This window comes from Ceratotherium simum, chromosome 24 (genome assembly GCF_057802395.1).
Source record: "Ceratotherium simum simum isolate JZ-2026a chromosome 24, ASM5780239v1, whole genome shotgun sequence".
Classification (NCBI taxonomy): Eukaryota; Metazoa; Chordata; class Mammalia; order Perissodactyla; family Rhinocerotidae; genus Ceratotherium; species Ceratotherium simum.
Genome location: NC_141923.1, coordinates 1,541,906 through 1,567,433, shown reverse-complemented (window position 1 = coordinate 1,567,433; position 25,528 = coordinate 1,541,906). Strand labels below are relative to the sequence as shown.

The following is a 25,528-nucleotide window of genomic DNA, read 5'->3' as shown; positions in this document are numbered from 1 at the left end:
GTGTTTTTAGAAACGCTTGAAAGCAGCTGAAGCGGAGAGCAAGTTAAAGCAAGTTTATATTCCCAACTAGTAAGTACGCCCTCACAGCGCCACTTGCCGTCCCTGGGGCTGGGGCTGGGTGGGCCCAGGCGTAGTTTCGGCATCAGATGTTCCCTAGGAAAGTCAGGGTGGGGCCCCATCCTCGCGGCCTGGGTAGGGGCTAGTTCCCGGCAGCCTGGCCCTGGCTGCCCCTCAGCCTCCCAGGTAGTCTGGCATTCAGCTCTGGGCTGAGCCAAGCACTGGCAGAGGGAGCTAGGGCGTAGATAAGGGCTGAGGCCTCTGTAGGAGCCACTTCCAGAACTTGAGAGGAAAAAGATCGCACAGCCCTGGGTGAGAGGAAGGCCGGCTCCCCTGTGGCAGGGGGCTCTGGATGGGGGCTGCCAGCACCCTGGGAGTCTCGCTTTCCCGGGAGCTATGCCCCAACGGCCTGGCGCTCCCGTGACATCCTCCCTCTCTCCCTTACCCAAAGTAACAAGCCAAATCCGAACCAGATCAGCGTCAATAACGTCAAGGCAGGCGTGGTGAATGGCGCAGGGGCGCCAGGCCAGAGCCCCGGGGCCGGCCGGGCCTGCGAGAGCTGTTACAGTAAGTGCCCCGCCGCCCGGCACCCGGGGCACACCCAGCCTGCAGCGCTGGGCACCCCTGACCCTCCTGGGGGTCCTGGCCTTGGGGGCGGGGGCCACACCCTGCCCGGGGAAGCCCTCCTCTTGGGGTCCACGGGGTGCCCGGGCCCGCGGGTGGGGCGGTTCGGCGGGCGGGCGACAGCTGTGGAATGCTCTCTGCCGTCACTGGTTCTGCTTAAGAATCCGTCTATTTCCAACTTTATGTCCGTAGCCACCCAGTCTTACCAGTGGTATTCTTGGGGTCCCCCTAACATGCAGTGTCGTCTCTGCGCATCTTGTTGGACATATTGGAAGAAATATGGTGGCTTGAAAATGCCAACCCGGTTAGATGGAGAGAGGCCAGGACCAAACCGCAGTAACATGGTAAGTGGGCCCCCCTCCCCGCCCCACGCCTGGCCACGTGGCCCGGCCCGCGGTCATGGCGCTGTGTCGGGGCGGCGCGCCCCCTTCCACAGAGCCCCCACGGCATCCCAGCCCGGAGCAGCGGGAGCCCCAAGTTTGCCATGAAGACGAGACAGGCCTTCTACCTGCACACCACCAAGCTCACACGGATCGCCCGGCGCCTGTGCCGAGAGATCCTGCGCCCATGGCACGCTGCCAGGCACCCCTACATGCCCATCAACAGCGCGGCCATCAAGGCTGAGTGTGAGTACCTAGCCCTACCTGCGGGAGGGAGATGTGGGGGTGGGGAGGGGCATCGAGGCCCCGACGGGAGTTCTGGCCCCCGGGTTCCCCTCGTGCGTGCCTAGGCTCTCACACCACACGGCCCCCCACAGGCACAGCCCGGCTGCCTGAAGCTTCCCAGAGCCCACTGGTGCTGAAGCAGGCCGTGCGGAAGCCCCTGGAAGCTGTGCTTCGGTATCTTGGTAAGCCTGCCCCATCCCCAGCACAGCACGGGTGGCCAGCGGGCTTGGCGGCCTGCACGGAGGAGAGCCACCCGATGCTGACCCCGCCAAGTGTGTGCGTTCTCGCAGCCCCGGACAGCCAGCCGGGCCCCGAGCTGCCCCTTCGGGGTACCTTGCACTGTGCCAGGCTCAGGTGTGGCCCTTGGGGCCTGAGCTGCTGTGTCCCTGTCCCCCCTCAGGGTCCACGCTCCCCTCACGCCCTGCAGTCCCTGGGGTCTGGGGCCCCAGGTACACCTGCTCCTTGATGCCTCTGGCCAGGTCAGCATCCGCTGCAGGCCCCTTCTGGGCAGGCCACGGCTGGTGGGAGGCACGCACACCCAGCCAGCAGCCTCGCAGTGAGGGCCTTCATGGCCCGGGACCCTGAACGCCTCGGCTGGCGCCCTTCAGCACAGCTTTGCCTACCACTTGGCCAGCCACAGGGGCTTGGGCAGGAGGGGTGGGGCTTGCTGCTTTGCTGGGCTAGGGGAGGGCTCATGAGTCAGTCCCTCCCGGCATGGAGGTGACTTTCCTTCCATGAAGGACATTCCAGAACCCTGAGCTAAGTGTGTTCCGTGTAGACACAAGTGGATTTGGCGTCACTCACTGTCTGGGGTCTTGGTCCCAGGGCTGGCCTCGCCCTGTCCTGTGGGAGGAGATGGCCTCTGGCTCCTGAGAGCCACCAAGGGCTGGGGGCCTCGACAGGTGCAGGCCTGCACCACTAGGGCCAGCCCAGCCAGGCCGTTAATTCATCATCTGGCCAGCAGCCAGCCGCCTGCCATCAGCTCCGGTGGCCTGGACCTGGAGGCCTGTAATGGGCCTGCTTGTTTATGGGCCTGCGTCTGGAACCTGTAAGCTGCTGGCAGTTGCCCAGTGATCCAGCTGGTTGGCTGTGGCTGAGGTTCTGGCCCCACCAGGCTGTCCCTTGCTCTCAGGAGGCCCTGATCAGGGTGCAGGACTGGTGGTGCTCTCCCCCGGTGGGCCCTGGTCACCCTCGGTCAGGGTGGGGCCAGGGGGGCTGCCGTAGCCGTTTGCTCCCCTCAAAGCTGCCGTGTTTGCATTGCTTCAACAGAGACCCACCCCCGGCCCCCCAAGCCCGACCCTGTGAAGAGTGTGTCCAGCGTGCTCAGCAGCCTGACCCCTGCCAAGGCAGCCCCCGTCATCAACAATGGCTCCCCCACCATCCTGGGCAAGAGGAGCTACGAGCAGCACAACGGGGTGGACGGTGAGTCTGGCGGGGCCAGGCGGGGCCGGGGCGCTCAGCGACACAGCACCTGCGCCCGCTGACCGTGCTCTTTCTCCCTCTCTCCCACCGTCGGGCGCTGCCAGGCAACATGAAGAAGCGCCTCTTGATGCCCAGTAGGGGTAAGGCCTGGGGCGGCCGCTGGCGGGGCGCGGTGCCTGCCCTCTGTCGGTGCTTGTGTGCTGTGCTCTCATGTGCCTGGGGCGTGGCGGGCGGCCCAGGCCACGTCCACAGGGCAGTCCACATGGGCCGGCTGCGCTCCTCCCGAGTCCCTGGTCACCTGGCAAAGAGCCAAGCTCTGCCCCGTGGGCCCTGACTCACCCAGTGCCATCTCCTGCCCAGGGGCTTCTGGCTCACAGGCTATCCCCTCCTTCCCGGCCTGGCACCCGGTCAGTGGACTGTCCTCGCTTGTGTGGCCCTGGCGCCCCCGCCGCCTGCCTGTACTGTCTGCCATTGCGCTGTGACCACTCGCATGCCATCAGCCTCAGCTCGTGTGGCCGCCTGTGCTGTGCCTGCAACCCTTGTGTGCGCCCCTGCCTGGTGGGGGGCTGGGGGACTCCAGCCCCTGCAGGGGGGCAGATAGGACAGAGCCGTGGGCCTGATCAGCAGAGGCGTGTGAGGCCCAGGTGAACTCCCAGGCCAGGGCCTCACATGGAGGTGCACCCAGGGATAAGAGTTCCCGGAGCTGAGGCAGCAGCACCCTCTCCCAAGTGGGTGGGACACTTGGGGATGGGGACTGAGGCCTGCAGAGGGGGCACAGGGGCAGGCTGCCGTGGGACCCTCCTGCTATCAAGCGCCCAGTTGGCAGTGGCCTAGGGAGGGGCTCTTAATCATTGGGTCCTCACGGCCATCGCTTCCCCCACTGACCCAGGGCTCTGCTTTTGCTCCTTAGTTTGGGTGAGGGGCGTCATGGGCTTCAGTGTGGGGTGCTAGGAGAGGGGTGGTCGTGGTGGCAGCGAGGGGCTTGTCAACTCTGGAGGCCCTAGTGCCCCCCCAGGGTCAGCCTGTGGCAGGATCCATATGGGAGGGAGGTAGATGAGAACTGAAGGGAAGGGTGTGGCAAATGCACTCAGAGCTCCCTCCTGCCAGTCGCTTGTGATGGGCGGGTCAGGGTCCTGGTATGGGCACCCCAGCACCATGGGCCAGCCAGCATGGATGTGCCCAGAGCTCCCTCCCCAAGCTCAGGACTGGTTCCCTGAGGGGCAGGCTAAGGTGGTGGGCCAGGTTCCATTGTCTCCCAGGACCTGTAGAGAGTGGGCCGGGCATGGGGACCCGGGAGGTGACAGCGGGCAGTGATCCCCAGCCTAGCCTTGTCCCCTGGGCACTCCCTCTCTCAGCCGCGTCTGGGAGCCCTAGCAGGCATGCCCTGTGGGTCAGCCGGTGGCTCTGGTGCCAGGTTCTGCCAGCTCTCTCCATCTGGACACAGGCTGTCTCATCTGCCCCAGGCCTCCCGATGCCCCTGCTGCCTCCATCTGTGAGCCTCTCCGTGGGGGCTCCCTCTCACCCCTGGCTCTGCCCATCTCTCGCTGATCACCCCACATAAACACCTGGCGAGGGTCTGCCCACCCGGGGCAACCCGGGAACAGTCTGGCCCAATCCTCCAGAAATGGAAGCGGGTGCTCGTCTTGGGCATCTTTGGGCTTTTTGGCTTGTTTTGTAAAGAGCCGGTAATGAGGTAGATCAAGTCCCTTTACTCCTGTCAGTTTTCCCCAAATCTGTGTGCTTGAGTATCTACTTCAGTTCCAGTGTGTGGGTCCCTAGGAATATCGGCGGTGGGGCCCCTCCTGGGGAGCAACAGCCTGCACAGGAGCCCTCAATGAGGCCACAGCTGGCCCCCTGGGGTGCTGCAGGGCGGCCCGGGCCGGGGGCACTGGCACAGACGGGTGGGCAGGCATGAGCTGAGGTCTGGGCAGGGGCACGGCCCCCGGTAACTCATACCCCGGCCCCCCCGCGCCTCCGCTCTGCATCCACCTTCCTCAGCGCCGGCGCACACGCTTCCTCTCTAACTTAAACATGTGTTTTCTTCCCTCCGCGATCCCTGGCTCTGATAGGCACTTACCTGGGTAAGTAGCGTGTGGCCTGGGGGCCGCAGGCCAGGTGCCATGGCCCTTCCCCCACCCTGCCCGGGCACCCCAGGTCAGGAGGTGGTGCGCAGGTGGAGGAGGGCTGGATAGCTCTTTTCTGCTCCTCAAGAGACAGACCTTGGCCAAGAAGCAGTTTGAGGAAGAGCTGGTCCTGGGAGGCCTCGGGCAGGTCCCTGCGGGCCAGCAAGGCCAGCCAGCTCGAGGTGGAGATGAGGCCCTGCTCACACACACACGTGCACACACCCAGGCTTCTGCTCACACACTCCCGTGAACGCTCACACACACAGCCAGGGAGGCAATGTGGTCCTGGGGTAGGCCCTGCCCCTCAGCACAGGTCCTCACCCAGTGTGCATTTGGGAGTAGGGGGCCTTGGCACCGGGTGTGGGTGGTCGGGCTGGGGGTGGGGGTGTGGACGGTGACCTGGGACAGCACCTTTCCTGAGTCACCGGCAGAGTCTGTGGCTTCAGACCCCCAGCCCGGTGGGTAGAAGCACCTGTGGCGAGGGCAGCCAGCCCCAGGATCAGAGAGGGTGGCTGGGAGCCCCTTGGGAAGAAGCCAGTGTTGCCCGGCCTCCTGGGGTCAGAGTGGTGCTGCCTGAGGAGTGGCCACCCTGCAGAGGGGGCTCCATCGTGCTGCTGTATTTACTCCTCTGCTGGGCGTCGCCTGGTTACTGTTTAAACCAGGCTGCATTTGTCTCAGCCCAGTCAAGGGTGGGCGGGCGGCCTGCGCCGAGTCCCGAGCTGTCAGAACCGAGACTCCTGGCCTCATGCCTAGAGCCCAAGTTGGTGCCTCTTCTACTAGCCGGGCCAGAGATGGCTCTCAGAGGCCTTGAGAGCAGTGGGGCTGCTTGGGCTGGGCCAGGACCAAGGGGAGCTGAGGCACCTGTGTTCTCCAGGCCTCGCCTGGGTGGGGGCTACAGCTTTGGGAGGGCCACGCCCCCAGGTTTCCTGCCTCTCGGCTGCGGGTCCTCGGGGGGTGTGGGGGCCCAGGGCAGGACGTGCCCGGCCCTGGAGCCTCATGTTCTTTTCTCCTTCCTCTTGTCAGGTTTGGCGAACCACGGACAGACCAGGCACATGGTAAGAGAGAGGGCTGGGCCTCGGAGGCCCCCCGCTCCCTGCATCTGTGTGCATACGTGTGTGTTCACACGGCTCCCTCGGGCGTTTGGGAGGAGGCCGGGGCAGTCCTGCCAGCGCTGTGTGGAAGCATCTGGGAGGCCCAGCGGGACCACAGGAGGGGCAGGCAGGCAGCGAGTGCCCACGCTTCCCTGCTGGGACCACCACCTTGGGGTTTCAGGGTGCAGTGTCGTCGGCCAGGGCCTGGCTGGCAGCAGGGCTGTGCTCCCAGGGTGCAGGGTACTCCTGGGGTGCAGAGACCCCAGGACGTCTGCTCACAGCTCCCTTTCGCTGCAGGGACCAAGTCGGAACCTCCTGCTCAACGGGAAGTCGTACCCCACCAAAGTGCGCCTGATCCGGGGGGGCTCCCTGCCCCCCGTCAAGCGGCGGCGGATGAACTGGATCGACGCCCCTGATGACGTGTTTTACATGGCCACTGAGGAAACCAGGTGGGAGCCTCCCCGGGGCAGGCGGGCGGGCGATGAGGTGGCCCTGCTTCCCCGTTACTGAGCATCACTGTCCCCTCGCAGGAAGATCCGCAAGCTGCTCTCGTCCTCGGAGACCAAGCGAGCTGCCCGCAGGCCCTATAAGCCCATCGCCCTGCGCCAGAGCCAGGCCCTGCCGCTGCGGCCGCCCCCACCCGCGCCCGTCAACGATGAGCCCATCGTCATCGAGGACTAGGCGCGTGCCACCCCCCCAGAGGCCTCTCCGACCACAGGCCGCCCCCCGCCCGCCCGGTTTTGGTAGTGCCCCCTCCCACCCTCACTTGCAGAGAAACTGCCCCTCGGGCGACACTCGGGACAAGCACGGTCGGACTCGCCCCGAGCGCCCAGGGGTTGTCTTAGCTTTGTGTCTCCTTTTTGGCCGGAGCGGAGCTGAGGAGCCGCCCGTGTGCCCACCCCGCTCGGCGGGCCTCGCGGGCCGGCCGGAGTTTTGTTGTGTTCTGTTGAAGGTGCCATTTTAAATTTTATTTTTATTACTTTTTTTGTAGATGAACTTCAGCTCTGTAACTTACACCTGGAATGTTAGGATTGGTGCGGCCAGCGGCCGGCCGAGCTGCCTGGTGGGGTTGGCCCCTTGTCTTTTCAAGTAATTTTCATATTAAAAAAAACAAAGGAAAAAAAACTCATAAAAAGAAAAAACCAGCTAGCCCTTGTGGTGTCTTTTGTCCCCGTCCCTCTCTGTCTTGGGCCTCGGGCCCTGCCACCCCCCACCAGCACCTCGGAGGAGCCCGGCGTGGAATAGACGGCAGCTGCCCTGGGGGCAGGACCAGCGCTGGCCTCACCAGCATGGGTCCAGAGGCAGCCTCCAGCCCAGACTCCCGGCCAGCCGGTGCTCAGGCGGCTCCAGGCTGGAGGGTCTGCCCTTGGGTGGGAGGACCCTGGGGGAGAAGCCCCAGTGAGCAGAGTGTGGCCCACCGCTGTCCTGGCCTCCAGGCTGAGCTGGGGTTCTGCCTCTGCCCCGCACACCTGCCTCCTGCACGATGTCCAACACCCTCCCGTGGGGGTGGGAAGAGAGCCAGCCAGAGCTTGGGGCCTCGACATGGTGGAGCTGAGACCCCTGTGTCTGTCCAAGGCAGGGGTGGCCTGGACCTGGCCTGGGACCCACACTGGCAGGTGCGAGGCCCCCATGGCCGTGTGGCTCCCCTCCTGCCCGGGCAGCCAGCATAGCTGGGTCAGCCCGGCCCGCCCTCCTGCTCCTGGCAGAGCCGGGCCCCAGCTGTCTAAGGGTTTCTGCCCAGAGCCGTGGGCCACCCCTAGCAGGTGTGGAGTTTCCACAGGGAGAATTTGCTCAGATTTCAGCAAGTCCGTTGTTCTCAGAAACCCTACCTCGGGTGTCCCCCTGCACCCACCCTTGCAGGCCCACGTGACAGGTGCAGGCCCGCCAGCCACCGCAGGGAGGGTCCAGGAGGGGCATCTCTCAGGCTGTGCTAACCCAGCCGGCCCTCCCTGGGGGGCTGTCTCGTCCCTCCTCCCTGAGGTCTGCCTCCTGCTCCCCAAGCTGCACCGGGATGTGTGGACATCTCAGCCAGAGACTTAAAATAGAAATCACTTCTGCTCCTCACTGGAGACAGATAAGGGGCGTCCTGGCCTCCCTCTGTGACCCTGCTGTGGGACCCAACTGGGCCACCAGACAGGGTGTTAGAGAAGTGGCTGCAGCACGTCCCCCACCCCCACCCAACTCTAATCTGCAATCCTGGCCCCCACCGGGGCCAGCGGCCCGCACTGCCCCAGGACATAGTTGCAGTATCTTAGCCAGGGGCTAGGAAACCAGGCTGGTGACCTTGAGAAAGACACGCGCTCCCTCTGGGGCCTTTCCAATCCTGGGGGTCTGAGGATGGGGTGGGGAGGGGCTCTGTCCAGCCCTCTCTCCCCCTCCCCATCTGGCCAGTGCTGAATGCCATTCCTTTGCCCCACCCCATCCACTCGCCAGTCAGGGCTGGAGCCCTGGGGGGGCAGGCCTTCCACAGGTAGCCTCTTTCCAGAAGACATCTGTGCCCAACCAGCCCTGCTCTCCACAGCAGTCCTGCAAATTTCAGAGGTGGGTGGAGTCAGGGAGGGTGATGCCCCGGCTTCTGGTTGTTCCCAAGCTGGAGAGGGCATGGGAGCTGATGCCAAGAGGTGGGCCGTGGGCCCATGAATTGTTCAGAGATGCCGACACCCAGTCTGAGTAAGGAGCAGGCTGTGAATGACTGACCTGCGGGGAGCCGCCACAGGGGCCTTCCTGCCCAGGAAGGGGGGTGCCAGTGGGGAGGGGGGCTGGTCAGGCTGGTCAGTCAGGCTTGGGGGGGCCACATACTTCTCAGCTCTTGTCCTCATGGAAATGGCAGTGGCTGTCGGGTGTGAGTGCAAGGAGGAGGGGCCACCCCAGGGAGCTAGGCCTGGGCGGGGAGGTGGGGGGGATGCTGCCATGAAGCCTGGGTTCTGGAGGGCCAGGGACACTGGCTCGCTCACTCATCCACTTTGCAAACACGCCTGGCACCAGCAGCGAGGAGAGCGGGTGATGGAGGCCGCCAGGCAGAGGAAAGGGGGGTGCGGGGCAGACCTGGGTTGTCCAGCACAGAGCTTCAAAGACACAAGGTGGGGGGGCTGGGGGCTGAAGCTGGCTGCTCAGACTGGGTCTGATCATCTGGACTTGGAGATCTGTCCATGTGCCAGGCTTGAGGCTCAGCTGGGGCTGGAGGATCAGGGAAGGGCCTAGGGGGATATGGAGCCCCAGGGAGGAGGCCCAAGGGTCCTCCAGGTCCCCCCACCCCGGGGATTAGGACTAGGTTCTGCATGGCTCCAGGGTGGAGGCAGGGAGGGGTGGGAGTGGTCAGGCAGGCCCCTGTTGGGAGGAGAAGTTTGGGGCTCTGCGGGGGCCCCCCTGAGTGCTGCCAGATCTCTACCTCCCAGGTCCTCCAGGAGGATGTTTTGGGGCCAGAAGGCTGGAGGTCAGGGGCCCTGAACCCTGAGCTGGGGGTACAGAGAAGGGATGCTGAGGCAGGGGTCCTGGGGAGGGGGGAGAATGCGGATGGCCCTGTCAGCCCTCGGGCACAGCAGAGGCACAGAGGGCACTCCCGGGCGCTCCATCTCTTCCTCCTTCCCTCCTCCCACCCCTACGGTCCCCAGGACCGGAGAGCTTGGGGAGGCGCCTGCAGCACAGTCCTGAGGGTCCTCTCCCGAGTGTTGCCTGCTCCTGCCCCTTCCAGCAGTTTTTCTCGCGCTGTTCTTGGAAGTGGCGGGCACTCTGCCCTCCATCCGCTGAGCTGTCAACACCACCAACAGTGTTGGGCGGGCCGGAGGCGGCGGGGCCGGGACCGGGCCTGGGCCAGGTGGCAGCGCGCGCCCGGAATCTGGCTCCGATCCCGCCGCGCGGCCGTTGCTACAGAAACCGAGAAACAAAGGGAAGCCGGCAGGCGGCGCGACAGGGTGGGGGTGGGGTCCCCTGGGGGACCTGGGCGCCGGGGCCTGGCGTGGCAGACCCGTCCGCCGTCGGGGCATCCGCCTGCGTGTCCAGGGGCCGCCCTTCTGGGCCGAGGCCCCGACGGCCAGCGTTGCCCCCGAGCCGAGGGGGCCGCGGACGCCCCGCCCCGCGGCCCGGACCCGCAGCCCCGACGTTGCCACGAAAACGGGCGAGGCGCGAGCGGGCCCTTGCAGAACCACCTCGCGCGCGGGGGGCCGAGGGGTGTCGGGCGGGTCCGGCCTACCCCCGCGCTCCCCGGCAGGTGCGCCCCCGCCCCGCGGCGCCCCCTGCAGCCGGACCCAGGGGGCGGGCTCCCGACGCCCCGCCCCAGCCGCGGAGCCAATGGGCGCGCGGACAGCCGGGCGGGCGGGGCGGGCGGGGCGGGCGCGGCAGCGGCGGCGAGGAGACGGGCTCCGGCGGAGGGCGCGGGAGGACCGGGCGCACCAACCATGGCTTCCAAGTGCCCCAAGTGCGACAAGACCGTGTATTTCGGTGAGTGCCCGGGCCCGACGAGCGCCCCGCCGCCCCTCGCGGTTAGCCCCCCGCCGCAGAGTCGCGCGCCCCCCACGGTACCTGGCGTGCGCCCGCCCGGCCGCCGCCCCGGGATGCGCGGCCCGGTCCCGGCTCGCGGCGCTGCACACTCGGGTGCGGCCGGAGGGTGGAGCTGCGATGAGGTGAGGGTGGCCTCGCCCGAATCCTGAAGCGGCCAGTGGGAGCGGGACGGGGGCCCGGGGCCGGGCGTGCGGGGATGCGTGGTCCCCCCAGGATGAAGCCGGGGTTGGGGGAGCGCTCTGGGTTCGCGGGCGCATGGCGGTCCTCCAGGCTGGGCGGAGCCGGGCGGGGTCGGCCAGGGCCGCGCACTCGGAGCGCCTCTTGCGCGCTCCTGCCTTTCTTGGCCCTTCCCCGCGGACCCCAGTCCCACCTCCCTGCGGACACCTCGCCAGGCCGGGGTGGCCCCGAGCAGTGGCCCCACGCAGGGCCAGGCCAGATCTGGGCTTGGTCTGGACTCAGTCCACGCGGGGGCGACTTTGGCTTCTACCTCCCGCGTGTCCCAACGCGCTCCCTTCCTTGGCGCAAGTTCCACCAGGACTTTCCAGCGGGTGTGGTGGGGTGACAAGCTGGTCACCACAAACATGAGACGGCACTGAAGCCCAGGTGGCCAGGTCCCCCTCCCTCTTCAAGGTCAGAACAGCCTAGGACAAGAGGGGGTGGCAGGGTAGGAGGGGGGTTGTCTGTGCCAGGATGCCCCCGGGGTAGGCGGCACCCCCTGGCGCTCCCTCACTCTCTGGCGCTCACACCCTTTGTCTGGCTTACCCACTCTCCCTCCTCCTGGCTGATCCTCTCCCCCACTCTGCCAGAGCGGGGAAAGTCCCTGCCCATGACCCTCCCACCAATACCCGCAGAGACCGACAGACTTAGTGCCAGAAGTGAGGATGGCCAGGAGGGCAGGGACAGACAGGGGACCCTTCCCTGGTCATCCTGAGGACAGTGGCCATGGTCTGGGATGGGGACAGGCCGAGGTGAAGGAAACCACTGCAGAGGGAAGAAGGACAGCAGGGTTTCCCTGCTGAGGGAAGAAGGAGGAGGCCAGAGTTGTTTGCTGTTCCCGGAGGGGAGGGACCGGATTTGGCCTGGACTGCTTCTGGCCTGGCTGGGAGCCGAGGGGCTTCCGCCTGCCTCCCCAGGAGCCCGCCCAGCCCTCTGTCCCCGTCCCTGAGAGGGCTCATCCCTGTAAGGCTCAGGGTGGGGACAGTCTCCGGGTCCTCCTGCCAGCCCCACTGCCCACGACTTGCCCCCAGCCAGGCCAGCTCAGGGCTCTCCGGGGCCCAGGGCCGACAGTCCTGTGGACGACCCGGAAAAGCACTTCTGCCTGCATGGGCAGCCGCTGGCTCCCAGCAGAAAACAAAGGCAGCTCAGACCCGGCTGGCTTCTGTCCTGCCCTGGCCGGCTGGCTTCTGTCCTGGCCCGGAGCACTGGTGGAGGGAGTGGGCTGGGGTCCTGCCCATCCCCCAACCAGGCTGCACCCCAGCACCCCCCTACCCCAGCAGCCAATACCCCTGAGTGTGAGCAGAATGGAATCTGGGCCAGGACACCCCAGAATGACCTCAGGATGCCATGCCTTTGTGTCCCCAGCTACCATTCAGCTGGGTGGGGAGTCAGTTCCCTTCCAAGCCATTAGACCCAATCAATTCTGTCTTCCCAGCTTGGGCTGGTAATGTGTGGCCATTGACCCACCCGGTGGGTCTGAGGGTCATCCCCCTGCCCCCTCGTGGCCACATCCTAGGGCCGGCCAGTGCAGCGTGGTTCTGACAGCCCTGAGCTGCAGCTGCCACAGCTGGCGTGGGATCCGAGCCCGCCTCGGGCTCAGCCAGCTCCTGCCTGCCCTGGTGTGGACACCGGGGGTGGGGGGATGGCTGGTCAGTCTGTGTCCCAGCATCCTTGGGTGGAGTGGCCAGAGGGCTCTAAGCCTGTGCTGCCCCCTGGGAAGGGAGTCGGGGGTGGGGGTCCTGGAGGCTGGTCTTGGCCTGGCTGGGCCACTCAGGGCCCTGAACCTAGGCTACCAGGAGGATTCATTGCTCTTGAGCAGTACCCCCCGGCCTCTCTAGGGGGTGCCCTGGCCAGGCCCTCACTCCCTGCTCTGCCGGTGCCCTAGGGGAGGCCTGGCCCAGACAGCAACCTCTCTGTGAGCGGGACCAGAAGAGCCACTGGTCCTTGGCCTCCTCTCGTGACTCGGCCAGATTCTGCCAGGTTCAAGGGGCCATCCCGCCTGACCCCTCTCCTCCCTGACGCCTCTGGCCAGGCCCCTTCCCTTCTGAATTCCAGCTTCCACCTCCCAGCTCCCCCGCCTTTTTCCTGCTGGGCTCCCCTGAGGAGGCCCCAGCTTCCGCCCATTGGGAAGGCCCCCCACACTTCCGTCCACTGGGAGGTGGCCTCCATTGGGATGTGGCCGGCTGCCACAGCACGTGGTGGGGAGAGGGGAGGAAACAGGACAGGAAGAGACTGGACCTGGACATGGAAGGGGTCCGACCCGCTCCTCAACAGCTGGTCTCAGACCTTGGGTGCCAAAGCAGCAGCTGGAGGCCGTGGGGTGGGGGCTCTCGGAGCTCAGGGTGAGGAAGCCAAATATAGACAGGCAGGTGTCATGTCCCACGGGGTCCCACGGGGGACAGGGACTGGCCTCCCCACAGGGAGTCTGGAGGCTCAGGGCCCCCCCCCTTCAGCAGGGGGCTCTGCCAACTCCATGAGGGCCGACTGGGGGGTTCAGGGATATGTGTGAGGGAGGGATAGTTGTGTGTGAGGGAGGCAGGTGTGTGAGAGACTAACAGATGTGTGAGGGAGAGGAGTGGGAGGCAGGCATGGGAGGGAGGGGCAGGTGTAATGTGGAGGGGATTAACAGGTGCTTGAGCTGGGACCCGGCACAAGATGCCGGCTCCACCCCGCGACCCCAGGGCGGTGAGGGTGACCGAGACCCAAAGGAGAGCAGGGCCCCGAGGACGGAAGGAGTTCCAGCCTTGGGGGGTGGGGGGTGCTACGTGGCTCCCGTGTGGGGAGGGGGGATGGGGTGGGAGGCCGCCCAGGGTTGAGGAGGACAGGGGCGGGGCCGACCGCGGGGACACGCGGCGCTGCCCTGACGTCGCTCCCGCCCCCAGCTGAGAAGGTGAGCTCCCTGGGCAAGGACTGGCACAAGTTCTGCCTCAAGTGCGAGCGCTGCGGGAAGACGCTGACGCCCGGGGGCCACGCCGAGGTGAGCCCCTCTCCCAGCGGGCGGGGCCGGGGGGCGGGACTTGCGGGCAGGGCGCCGGCCCTCACCCTGTGCCCCTCCTCCTAGCACGACGGGAAGCCCTTCTGCCACAAGCCCTGCTATGCCACGCTGTTCGGACCCAAAGGTGAGCCTGGGGCCGCCCCGCCCGGCCTGGGACCCGCTGTGGCCCTGGAGGGGTGGCCAGTGTGGATCCTCCGCCCAGCACAGACCTGGGGCCGGCAACGAGGGTCCTCTGGCGCATGCTGGCCCCTCCCTGACAGCCCGTCCGGTTCCTAGAAATCTGCCCCAGCCCACTGGCGCCCTCTGGGTGGGGATCCTGACCCATAGACTGGCTGTGGAGAGCCCTCTTCTAAGACGTCGGTGGGGTGTGAGGGCTGGGTGGTGGGTCACCGGCCACCCACCTACGGTGCCTGCCACCCCGCAGGTGTGAATATTGGAGGTGCCGGCTCGTACATCTATGAGAAGCCCTCTGCTGAGGGACCTCAGGTCACTGGCCCCATCGAGGTCCCCGTGGCCCGCGCTGAGGAGCGTAAGGCGAGCGGCCCCCCCAAGGGGCCCAGCAAAGGTGGGCTGATCTCGGTGTCTGGGGGGAGGGGTGTGGGAGCCGCTTTGTCCGGCCCTGACTCCCCCTCCCCCGCAGCCTCCAGCGTCACCACGTTCACCGGGGAACCCAACATGTGTCCTCGCTGCAACAAGAGGGTCTACTTTGGTGAGTGACCACGCCCAGCCCCCACCTCCGGGAGGTCTATGCGAGGGGCCTCGGCATCACCATCTCTCCCCCTTCCCAGCCGAGAAGGTGACGTCTCTGGGCAAGGACTGGCACCGGCCGTGCCTGCGCTGCGAGCGCTGCGGGAAAACGCTGACTCCGGGCGGGCACGCAGAGGTGAGGCGCGCGCGGGCGGGACGCACGGGGCCAACGAGGAGGGGGGCGGCGGGAGGGCCGCGAGGGCGCGAGCAGGTGGACACCCAGGGGGCGGGCTGGTTGGGAGGGGCGCGCGGGTGTCAACGCGCTGGGCTGGGCTGGACTGGAGGGGCGGGAGGGCCGCGCCAGCGGTGGGGGCTGCCTCCTGGTGGCCGGAGTGGAGGCTCGCAGGCTCCAGCCTGCTCGGTGGCGCCGAGCTGTCGTCCCCACCACCACCAGGTGAGTGGACCTAGTCATGGCTTTGGGAGCTTGAGGGCTCTTGGGGAGGGAGGGAGGGAGGCGCCTGGACAAGGAGGAAGCCACCAAGGGGAGTGGGGAGAGAGGAGTCTGTGGACTCCGCCTCACCCTGCCCCCTCTTTCTGCCCCTACCCAGCACGATGGCCAGCCCTACTGCCACAAGCCATGCTATGGGATACTCTTTGGACCCAAGGGTGAGTGTGACCAGCAGTGTCTGGGATGCAGGTGCCCCCTCCCTGCCCTCCCTCCCACTCTCCCACCTCTCTCCGCAGGAGTGAACACTGGAGCCGTGGGCAGCTACATCTATGACAGGGACCCTGAGGGCAAAGTTCAGCCCTAGGTCTGCAGCCCCCTCCAGGGGCATGCGCCCATCTGCCTCCTGCCGGCCCTGCCCAGGGGCCCACTGCTTGGCTCTTCGGGGAGAGTGACAGCTGCCCAGTCCCCCCTCAGCACGTCTTGCCTGCAAGTCCAGGGCCTGCTGCTGGGGGAGGAAGCCACCCTGGGCCATTGAGATGAGGCCCACCACCCATCCTTGTTTCTTGGGCCATGTCTGTCTTTGTGTCCCAGCCACCTGTTACCCTCTTTGTATCCTCATGGCTCCATGTCCATGTGGCCCCATGTGTCCTTGTGCATCCCCATGTCTGTGTCTGGTGTCCCCACATGTCCCTGTGTCCCCATGTCTGTTGTCCCCACATGTCCCTGTGTCCCCATGTCTGTTGTCCCCATGTGTCCCTGTGTCCCCATGTCTGTCTGTGTGTCTGGTGCCCCCATGTGTCTCTGTGTGTCCTGTGGCCCTCTGTGGGTCTCTGAGGTGGCCATCCCACTCTCCCCCTCCTGCTGCCTGCCCCACAGTGTTATTTATGCCCCTCTCACGGGTGATGGTCATGGCCACGCCCCTCACAGTGTTTCAAGGGCAGAGGGCATCCCTCCAGGAGCCCTCTGCCGTCTCCCACACTGCCTCGCGAGCGCCCACCCGCCACCGTCATGTGGTTCACACCCAAATACTGAGACTTTTGCTGCCAATAAAAGGTTTGAGGACTGCAGGACCCAGCGCTGTGTCTGTTTGTGGGATGGACATGAATCCAGGACAGTGTCCCTTTGTCCCATCCACAAATACGCCAACACCCTGGGCTGGGCTTCTGGTGGGGATGCGGTCCTGTTCCCGAGGGTGGTGGCGGTGGGTGGGAGGCAGTGAGGCTCTGGTTTGGGCTGTGGTGCCCACACTGAGGTGGGGTGGGCGGCTGAGAGAGGGACCACACTAGGTGGAGGTGGAGGGTGGAAGGCATCCTAGGGATGCCCTAGGATCTTGGTCCCCAGAAATGCCAACAGTGGGCTCTAGAGCGGGAGATGCCTGGATCCATCAGAGACCTAGAGAGGAGGGAGGGGTCAGCCTTGGGAAAGTGAGCAGAGGGTGTGGCATGGAGGGAGAGGGGATGCGGGACCAGAGGAGAGGTCCTCTGTGGGGGTTGGGGGAGCTGGCGAAGGGCGGGCAGGGGAGAGGTGGGTCTTCAGTCCAGGACTGAGCCTGGAAGTACAGAGGGTTTGGATGGGGAACAGTGGGGTTGGGGCAGAATGCAGGCAGTCTGAGGGTGGGGGCTTGAGGCCCTCCTGCCAGGTGCTCCGGCCAGACCAGCGTCCCTGCGTCTGGGTGTGCAGTGATTATGGAGTCGCCCCCGCCTCCCCAGGCGGTCCAGGCTCTGCCCTTTCAACCGGGACCCCCTGGCATATCCAGGCAGCCCCCCTTACTGTCTGCCTTCCCTTTACCCGCCGCTCCCGGACAGCCCACCAGAGGGCGCGCCTTCTCCTCCACGGCGCGCAGACCGCTCCTCCCCTGTCGGCCCCGGCCCTGCCCGCCCCCGGCGCCGCACCCTGGAGGTAGGGGCTTCCGGGCCTGGTCACCTTCGGGCCCATGTCCCCAGAGCCACAGGCGGCCGGCTCCCCGTGTGCCCTGCACCCCAGGGCCAGCTCCCTGCGCCCCAGCCCTTGGCAGAGGCCCCTTCCTGGTCCACCCGCCAATACGCGGGCTCAGACAGCTGAGCCTGGATGCCGGGCCCATTGTCCTGCGAGCAGCCATCCGTGTCCCTTGGGGTGGAGCGGTCGGCTCCGGTGTCCAGCAATGCCAGGACGCCCTCCTCCTGGCCAGTCGAGCCAGGCGCCCAGCGTCGGCGGCGGCGTCTCCTCCCACCTGGCCGGCACCGGGAATGAAGCCAGGATGTGCAGGGCGAGCCGGCCTGCAGTGGGGGGACTCAGGGGCAGGTACCCCAGGGGCGCCCAGACCCCCACCCCAGGCAGAGGGAAGGTTCGGGCAGGTACCGGCCCCGGCGCGCGCTCAGAGGAGGGGCCGGACGACTTCCCTCCTCGTCTCCACCTCCCGCCAGGATGAGGCTCCCCGGTCGGAGGGTCGTTTGGGGGAGAACTCAGATTTCTTTGAGCACCCCCATGCCTGCCCTGGCTGCGGGCTCGCGGTATCGGAAGGGAAAGTCCTGCCCCCTGGTGTGGGGGGGTGCTGCTGAGGGCACAGCCGGGCCCCTCCCTCGGGAGCCTCCAGTGGAAACTATGTGAGGAGGAGGCGCGGTGGGCAGCGCGCCCTGGCCCGGACCCGGGGGGCGGGGCCTACTGGAGGGTGGGGGCCGCCAGGCCGGGCGGGGGTCGCTCCGAGCGATAATCGCCCGGCCGCCCGGCCGCAGCACTCCCACCCGCAGAGTGGTGGGGCGGGCGCGTCCCATTTCCTGCAGGCGGAGGACGACCCGCCGCCGCGTTTGTTTCCAAGGGGTTGTCATGGAAACCGGGCGGTGCCGCTACTGCCAGTCTCAGCGCTGCGTCGCCAGGCGCGTGGGTGGGGCCGAGGGCGTCCCTGAGTTGCCTGGCTCCCTCGGTGGCACCAGCTCCAGGAAGCACCCCCCGCAAGCCAGGTGCTTCCTCGGGCGCCCGCAGCCCGGGACGCCCCGCAAGATTCAGGGGAGGGGGAATAGGCGCCTGTGTCCCAGGGTGTGTCGCCTTCTCTGCCCTCCCCCTGGCCGCCACCCCCACCCCTCCAACCCATGCTCAGCCGGTGAAACGGCCCTGTAATGCCATCTGACCATCTCGCTCCCCCTCCAGAACCCCAGAGCTGAGCACAACGCCCCGGCCTCCTTCACCATCCTGCTCCCCAACCGCACCCCACCTCCCACGGGTCCAGTCTTCCTACGCTTCCTGGCCAGGCCCCTCCAAACCCCCAAGCCGCCTCTGCCCCCCACCTCTGACCTGGGCCAGTAGGGCCTTGGCTGGTGCCCGCAGCCAGGCATCTCTGAGGGGCCTGTCTGCTTGTGCTCCCTCTGCCCCCATTTCCCTGAGGCCCAGATCCTCTGGCCCAAGACCCAGACCCCCAGCACCTCTCCCTCCAGGTCCTGCCCAGCTTCCCCTGGGCCAGTGACGCCCAGCATCAGCCCTGGGCAGCACTCCCCCGACACACACACCCACCACACCCACCAGAGGCTCCTTGTGGACCCCTCCCCCAGCTCAGGCCAGCCTCCCTGAACTTCTTTAGGACTAGGAGGGGCATGACTCCCTCCTGTCCCTGGGTCCATGCACCCAGTTCACTGGCCACTGGCTGTGACCCGAGGGCTGAGTGTCATGAAATCACTTAAGTGCCAGTGACCCTGGCTCTGGGCTGCTGGCGGCTGGGCCAGGCGAGGACTGGTGGGGGACCAGGGCGGCCAGGTGCAGGCAGCACATTTTCCCAGGGCCTGGCTGGCTGCGGCTGGTGGGCTCAGGGCCCATGAACAGGCTCAGCAGCTGGACTGGCGAGGCTGGACTTGGACGGGCTTCTGCCTGGGCTTTGGCTCCAGGACAGAGATTCCTGGAACCAGGCTCGGTGGGGGCGGGGGGGGGGGAGGCGGGATAGGGGCACCCTAGCTGGCCAGACTCTGTCTGGCTGAGGGAGCTGAAGGTTGTATGTGCTCCCATCCCTCCACCCCACTCCCTCAGCATTGGGGAGGGGAAGAAGCCACCCTGCCCTCCCACCTGGTGGGGGTGAGGCCTGTGGACAGGAGCAGAGCCCCTCTGGGAAAGCACAGCACCGTCTGGGCATCTGGTCCCTTCCCCCTACCTCAGGGCCCCTAGGGGCCATTGGGCCTGGGAGGCCCACCCTGGGGCCCGACCTCAGGGCAGACAGAGGGTCCCGGGAGACAAGCTGCTGAAAATAGCCCCTGGGAATGTCTGAGTGTCCATGACGCAGCGCCCTGGGGAGGGACGGGGGGTGGACCTTGCAGAGGGAGCAGCTCTGATCTGGGCTCAGCAGTCAGTCGTCCTGGGGCACGTGTAGGCCAAGCAGGGCACCTGGGTGCATGCAGGAACACGGACAGCCCGGCTGGCCTCCAACCTTAGGAGGGGACATCTTACACCAGTCCACACCCCTCCGCTCGACCGCACTGAGGAGGGGGCCTGGAGGCCTGGGCTCTGGGTGGGGGCTTCAAGGATGGTGGGGATGAGCCAGAGGCGAGTGTTACAGTCTGTGGAGGGAGGGGGTGCAGGGGGGGCTGTCCAGCCCTGAGAACAGAACTTTCCCAGTGGGGGCGGGTGGCCAGCCCCTGGGGGTGGATTCCTTAGCGGTCACTGGGGCCCAGCACTGCCTTCACCCGTTCTCCCCAAGCCTGGAGCCCAAGCCCTACGTGGGCTGCCTGGTGGCCCTCTCGGGAATTCTGCAGGGCAGGGTCCTGCCTGGTTCTTGTCTGGGTCCCCAGCTGAGCCTGGGCAGAGCGTGAGCAGGTGAGGGTGGGAGGTGTCAGAGGGAAGGATGAGCAGATGGAGGTGGCCCTGGCCGGTGACCCCAGAACCCTGCAGCAGCCTCTCCGAGAGCTCAGGGCCCTGGGGTGCCCTCACACTGTCCTGGGGTAGGGCAGGATGTTCTGGGCACAGAAGCAGCCTGGGGCAAGCAGCGGGGTTGCTCTGCGTCCCTGTCCTGAACACTCTGTCCCTCACCCTCCAGACGCGTCCCCTGTGCCTGCCGGTCAGTGCTGGGAGGGAGAAGAGCACAGGGCCTCGTGCTGGCAGCACTGGGGGGCAAGGTTGGGGGTGCACCTTGGGGTGTGAAAGGGGGTTCACTGTGTCCTCCATTTGTTCCTGCAACAAATGCCAACAGTGTCCCAAAAGAGTGGGGGTGAGGAGTGGAGGGCCGGGCAGGGCAGATTTGGGTCTTGAACTGGCCCCGTGGTCCTGAGTCAGGCTGACCCTGGGCCAGGTGAGCTGATGGAGGCTCAAGGCCTTGCTCCTGGTTGGGGCCGGGGTCTCAGGGACACTGTCCGGGGCCTGACTGGGGCCCAGCCTCAGATGGAGATGTGCCTGGACATAGAGCTAGGGGAGCCAGAAGCTGTCCACCCACCACAGCCCCTGGGAGCTGGGGGGCTGCACCCCATGAGGGGCCCCATCCCCACTGGCGGGCAGGATGGGTTGGGAGCTCAGGGGAGTTGGGGGGCTTCTGTGGCTGAGGCTTTGGGAGGACTCCAGGGAGAGTGTGTGTGTTTCTGAGTCGAGTGTCTGGAAAAACTGTGCTGTATACCAACCAGAGGGCACAGCCCATGGCTCTTGCCCCAACCCCCCCTGTGACCATGGCAATGGGCAATAACAGCAGGGAAGGCCAGGAAAGGACTCATCACCCCTGTGGCTTTCGGGGGGGCTCCCCTGGGCAGGGCGGGGTTGGACTCACAGTGTGGGGCCAGGGCCATCCCTGGGGTGGGGTGGGTGGAGGAGAGGACAAGCTCACTGCCCCACCTGCCCAGGAGCCCCTCGTGGGCTGGGGGTGTGGGCTGGACAGATACATGGGGAGGAAGGCAGCTGATCTGAGAGGGGCTGTGCACATCCCCCCAGAGATACCCAGCTGGACGCACCCACACACAGGCATGCCTGCAGGCACACCCCTCACGGCCACACCTGCAGGCACCAGACACATGTGTGCGTGTCCCTGTACCCTGTACCCCTGGAGCATATCATCCTCTGGGAGGTGGAGGCAGCCCCACCCTGGCACCTGTGGCCTCTGCCCAGCACACCCACGAGGGCAGCCTTCTCAGCGAATGCAAAATGGTGCTTGCAGTGTGTGTGCCCTGAGCCCCCAGACCCGCCGTGACAGACCCCCTCCTCCCCAAGACCATGCTGGGCCCTGCCCCCGGCTCTTCTCCATCGCCAGTGGTCTTGGCCCCTCTCCTGCCTCTGCCTCTGCCTCTCTCTGCCTGTCTGCATTTCTGTCCCTGGCTGTGTCTCTGTCTCCCCGCTCTCACCCCCTCACCCCCGCCTCTCTGGGTCATGGAGCCAGGAGATGAGGGAAGTCAGGACCCGCCCTCCTGTTCTTGGCCTGGCCAAAGCTGCATCAGGCTCAGGCCAAGGAGACACCAAGGGATGGGTGGGGGCGGTGGGGGAGGTTGGGCTGGTGCCTCAGCTCCAGAAACTACACCGAGGTACAAGGTGCCCTGTGCTGGGCAGAGAGGGTGTCCAAGCTCCAGGGCCAGAGCAGGGACACCTGGGGTTCCACCAGTACGGGGCGCACACCCTCACTCCCGAGGGCAGTGGGCAGCCAACTACTGAGGAGTTCCAGGACGGGGTGCGAGCCTTGCAGACCCCAGGGCTTGCAGAACCCCAGCAGGGGGCAGAACTGTGGCCTCAGAGAGGGGGTCCCAGGGAGGAGGGAGCGACTGGAGAGATGCATGGGGAGCAGGTGTGGGGGTGTGGGGTCGCGTGTGCTGTCTTTATCCAGAGGAGACTCTGGAGGTGGCCTCTGTCGCCCTTGAACCCTGGGAGCTCCCACCCTCACCACAAGCTGGGCCTCATGGTGGAGGCAGAGGGCAGGTCTGGTGTGGGGGTTGAGGTGGAGGCACCCATGGTTTCTCTTTCCTCTCCCAGTGCCCGGCCCTCACGGGGGTCTGATGGTGGGCAGGTGGGCTTCAGGGAGGGTGAGGTCAGGGTCACTGGGTGCTGTCCCGGCTGAGCGCCTGTGTAGGGAGGCCAGCAGCTCCTGGGCTGTTGGAGGATGGTCTCCAGCACCCTTCGTGGGGATGGGGCCTGAGATGATGTTTTGTTTTGCAAAATGGGTGTGTCAAGGGGAGATGAGGATGCTGGTAAGAGGGGTGGTTGAAGGGAGGGACCAGGATGGAGGGGAGGAAGGGCAGGAGGGCCGATGTGGTGGACCAAGAGAAGGCCAGGAGCTTAGGCACTGGTGAAGCCAAGAAACTGGGTGTGGCACAGGGTGGCCAAGGGAGCAGCCCGGGAAGGGTCCACAGAGTGAGGGGCAGCCTCTCCCCTCAGCAGAGAGAGGCCTGGCTGACAGTGACCAGGAGGGAGGTGGCTTAGGCCAGGCAGCGCCCTGCAGGGCAGGGATTTCTCAAGGGGGCATGGAGGCCCGGCCCCCACCCAGGCCAAGGCCGAGGCCTAGGCCTGGGTTAAGGGGCGGATGGGAGGCCCCGCCACCCCCTCCCTGTGAGGCTGCAGGCCTCCCGCCCGGCGGGCATACGATGGCCAGGACCCCGCAGCCCATGAGCGCCAGCGCCCAGACCCTCCCCACGAGCGGTTGGGACCGTCTCCGCCCGGCACGGAGAGGCGCGGGCCCGGGCTTTCCTGGGCCGCGGACTTGGACTGCCCCCGCCCCTGCCGCGCTCGGGCCCTTCCCGCAGAGATAAGGCCCCTCCCCCGCCGTCCCGGCAGCTCCGAGACGGCTAGGGGTGGCCGCACCCCCTTCCCCCGCACAGTCCCCGGACCCCGCAGCCGCCGTGCCCCGCTGAAGGAGGGGGAGCCCCGTCTCGGAGTCCCCCCCTTCCGAATTCCCCGGGGACGTTCCCGCTGCGGCCTGATGGACTTCCCGGGGAGCGGCGGGGGTGGGGGGGTCGCAGAGGCCGGGACGTCCCGCGGGGGTGCGGGTGGCGCGGGCCTCCTGGTCCTGCGAGTGATGAAGGCTGGATGAGAGTCCTTGGGGGCTACCAGGCTGACTCTCCTGGCAAGTGTCCCCGGCCCTCTACTGGAGTATGTGTGCGAGGTTCTCGCACGCTAGTTGCATCTATTTGCATCTGGAGGTGACCGTCCCCTCCCTGGCTCTAGCATATCTGGGGGCCTGAGCAGGTGCCGGTGGGATGGGGCTGGGGGCGTGCTTTTCTGCTCCTGGGGAGCCCCCTGCACCGGATCCCGGACCCCGCGACTCCAGAGCCCCGGGCGAGGGGCGGGGCTGGAGCCCCGGGAGGAGCCTCGCCCCTTCGCGAGTCCCCGGATCCCCTGCGCCCCCTGAGGCCCCGCTCGGCAGTTGGCTAGGCCTGGGTCCTGCCCAGAGGCGGGGGTGGATCAGATGACCTTTCTGGACCGATTGACCTGGCACCGAGGTCCCCGGGTCCAAGTTCTGGACTCAGGAGGCGGGGCGCGAGGGGCGGGTCTCAAAGGGGCGGGGTCCCGGGGTCCCTGAAAGGCTCGGACCCGGCGGGACCCACCCAGTCCGGCGCTCCTGTCTGCTCCCGCCCAGCCGCCCGCCCCGGACCCGCCGCCGCCATGCCCAAGTGCCCCAAGTGCGCCAAGGAGGTGTACTTCGGTGAGCGCGCCTCCGCCTACCCCGGGCCCCTCCGGCCCGAACCGCGGCGCACCGCGCGGCCCCACGCGGAAGCGCGGCCCACGGGCGACCTGGCCAGGCCGCTCAGGTGGGCAGGGGGCGCCGGGGACCCTGGGGCTCCGCCCCGGGAGTGGACACCTCAGCCCTGCCCGCGGCCGCCTGGGTGTGCGGTCGGGACCCCTGCGTCGCATGGCCCTCGGGCTCCGCGGATTCGGTGTCTCTGTGCCCTCGGTCCCGCTGGATCTCCTGTCTCTCGGTCTCCCCCTTCTCTGATCTCTCCATTTCTGGGGCTCTCCGACTCTGGGTCTCCCCGTCTCAGGGTCCTGTTCTCCCGTCCTTTCTTAGGCGCGCCCTGGGCGGGGACCCCGCGGGACAGGAAGGAACGCGGCCTCCGGCCGCCCCTCCCAGCGCTAAGTAGAAACAGACGCGGAAACTGGCGCCCTGGGCGCAATCCCAGGCGCCCTCAGATCCTGGGCGCCGCCTTCCTGCCCCGCGCCCCAGGGCCCATCCACGGGAGAGGCAGGCGGAAGGGAGAAGTCCCCTCGCTCCCGCCAAGGAGAAGGACGCCAGGCAGGCCCCACCCCGTCACTCTTGCAGAGGCCGAGGGCTTAACCCGGCAGCCTCCTGGCCCTGAGGCCCCCTCCCTCCTCTTCCTCAAGGGCCGGCGCCCCCTCCCGTTTGTCTGGCCAGGTTGGTGGAGGGGACTCCAGGTCCCCCTCCCCACCCATGGGGCACAGGGGCTGGCTGAGACCTTGGGTGGACCACCAGGCATGGGTGGGCCACGCCTTGGGCAGAGGTGGCTGGAGAAGGCGGGTGTGTGAGGGGGTGGGTGTGCCCTATGTCCCCAGAATAGTGTCTCACAGGGGCCTGTCTCCTCTGCAGCTGAGCGGGTGACCTCCCTGGGGAAGGACTGGCACCGGCCTTGCCTGAAGTGTGAGAAATGTGGAAAGACGCTGACCTCAGGGAGCCACGCCGAGGTAGGTGGGGTCTGGAGGGCTGCAGGGACACCCCCTGGGTGAGGCTGTGACAGCTCCTCATGGCCCTTCTTTCTGCAGCATGAAGGCAAGCCCTATTGCAACCACCCCTGCTATGCGGCCATGTTCGGGCCCAAAGGTACGCACCCCACAGCCCCGACCCAGCCCCCCACAGCCCCGACCTAGTCCCCACACCCCCTACCCAGCCCCCCACAGCCCCGACCCAGCCCCCCACACCTCCTACCCAGTCCCCCATAGCCCCAACCCAGCCCCCCCAGCCCCTGGCTGCCCCTCACTGTCCCCCATTTTCTCTGCAGGCTTTGGGCGGGGTGGAGCTGAGAGTCACACTTTCAAGTAAACCAGGTACACCCCCATCCTGCCCAGCCCAGCGGGCCCTCAGGATGGGGTCCCCAACTCCTGAGTGAGGTCTGACCACTCGTCGGGCCTGCACTCACCTGTGTCCCTGTCTCTCTCTGTGCAGGCTGTGGAGACCCCATCCCTGGCTGCCCGCCGGGCCGCTGCCCCTGGCCTTACCCCCAGGCTCCTGGGGCTCCCCTGTAGACCGTCCGGCCCTCAATAAACCTGAACACTTGGAAGACCTACCTGTGTGTGTGTCACGGGGCGGGGTTGGGGCTCGTGGCAGGGAGCTGCGGCGGGGGTCCTGATGCCAGGCCCTGCGGGGGCTCTTGCTCTTCTTGCTGTCTTGCTGTCCACACCCCATGCCCAGCCCCGGCCCCAGGGAGGCTCAGCTCTCCAGCTTCAGACCCGAAGATGCCCCAGCCCTCCTTAGCGCAGGGCGAATCAGCTTGAGCTCACGCTGGTTCCGTTTTTGAGCAGCTTTGGGGGAGCTGTGGTGGGGAGTCCTCGCCTACCCTCCCAACTTGCTGCTGCCCCACCCCTGTCCCCATTCCCTGCCCACCCCTACCCGATGCTGCCCCTCATCTGTCCCTCGCCTGTGCCCCGGGACTCCCAAGTGGCCGGCTGCCTGAAGGGGGAATTTGAGGACTGGCTGTGCAGTGATGGTTGGGGGCTTTCTGGAAACTCCTGTGTCAGTTCAGGCAGCAGCTGCAGACCCGGCCACCCTCAGAGCCCTCCCCAATCCCCCTGCTGGCCACTCGCACTCCGGCCCTGGCAGACGGCCCCCCTTCCCA

General features: G+C 66.9%; 3 protein-coding genes across 8 annotated transcripts in view; all 3 read left to right on the top strand.

Annotated features, from left to right (window-relative positions):
• MTA1 (metastasis associated 1) overlaps positions 1-7,127 on the top strand; it is a 45,513-nt gene extending 38,386 nt beyond the window's left edge. For 3 of the 6 annotated variants that reach the window (XM_087447791.1, XM_087447792.1, XM_087447790.1), the window contains exons 12-21: positions 11-69; positions 509-624; positions 874-1,025; positions 1,118-1,307; positions 1,439-1,528; positions 2,616-2,768; positions 2,873-2,908; positions 5,915-5,946; positions 6,280-6,431; positions 6,513-7,127. In XM_087447791.1, the coding sequence (XP_087303917.1) occupies positions 11-69; positions 509-624; positions 874-1,025; positions 1,118-1,307; positions 1,439-1,528; positions 2,616-2,768; positions 2,873-2,908; positions 5,915-5,946; positions 6,280-6,431; positions 6,513-6,663 (1,131 nt within the window). In that variant the 3' untranslated portion in view covers positions 6,664-7,127. Of the gene's footprint in view, positions 1-10; positions 70-508; positions 625-873; positions 1,026-1,117; positions 1,308-1,438; positions 1,529-2,615; positions 2,769-2,872; positions 2,909-5,914; positions 5,947-6,279; positions 6,432-6,512 lie in introns of those variants that run through there. The other 3 variants (XM_087447794.1, XM_014790595.2, XM_087447795.1) reach the window with 2 other exon arrangements.
• A 3,171-nt stretch (positions 7,128-10,298) lies between these two features.
• Positions 10,299-15,892, top strand: CRIP2 (cysteine rich protein 2). The gene is made up of 8 exons (XM_087447789.1): positions 10,299-10,419; positions 13,578-13,672; positions 13,757-13,814; positions 14,115-14,255; positions 14,331-14,399; positions 14,479-14,573; positions 14,986-15,043; positions 15,122-15,892. The coding sequence occupies exons 1-8, from the start codon at positions 10,377-10,379 to the stop codon at positions 15,187-15,189; spliced, it is 627 nt and encodes a 208-aa protein (XP_087303915.1). The 5' UTR covers positions 10,299-10,376; the 3' UTR covers positions 15,190-15,892.
• Positions 15,893-23,271: 7,379 nt separating this feature from the next.
• CRIP1 (cysteine rich protein 1) lies at positions 23,272-24,977 on the top strand. Its single transcript, XM_004434330.3, has 5 exons — positions 23,272-23,385; positions 24,286-24,380; positions 24,459-24,516; positions 24,695-24,740; positions 24,859-24,977. Exons 1-4 carry the CDS (start codon positions 23,346-23,348, stop codon positions 24,733-24,735), a joined length of 234 nt encoding a protein of 77 aa, XP_004434387.1. The 5' UTR covers positions 23,272-23,345; the 3' UTR covers positions 24,736-24,740; positions 24,859-24,977.
• Positions 24,978-25,528: the final 551 nt, after the last annotated feature.

Bases quoted from the DNA above. Each gene is read 5' to 3' on its own strand.
- CRIP1 (XM_004434330.3), top strand. From the start codon at position 23,346: ATGCCCAAGTGCCCCAAGTGCGCCAAGGAGGTGTACTTCG. The intron at 23,386-24,285 runs GTGAGCGCGCCT...TCTCCTCTGCAG, and splicing joins CGCCAAGGAGGTGTACTTCG to CTGAGCGGGTGACCTCCCTG. The intron at 24,381-24,458 runs GTAGGTGGGGTC...TTCTTTCTGCAG, and splicing joins CCTCAGGGAGCCACGCCGAG to CATGAAGGCAAGCCCTATTG.
- CRIP2 (XM_087447789.1), top strand. From the start codon at position 10,377: ATGGCTTCCAAGTGCCCCAAGTGCGACAAGACCGTGTATTTCG. The intron at 13,673-13,756 runs GTGAGCCCCTCT...CCCTCCTCCTAG, and splicing joins CGCCCGGGGGCCACGCCGAG to CACGACGGGAAGCCCTTCTG. The intron at 15,044-15,121 runs GTGAGTGTGACC...CTCTCTCCGCAG, and splicing joins GATACTCTTTGGACCCAAGG to GAGTGAACACTGGAGCCGTG.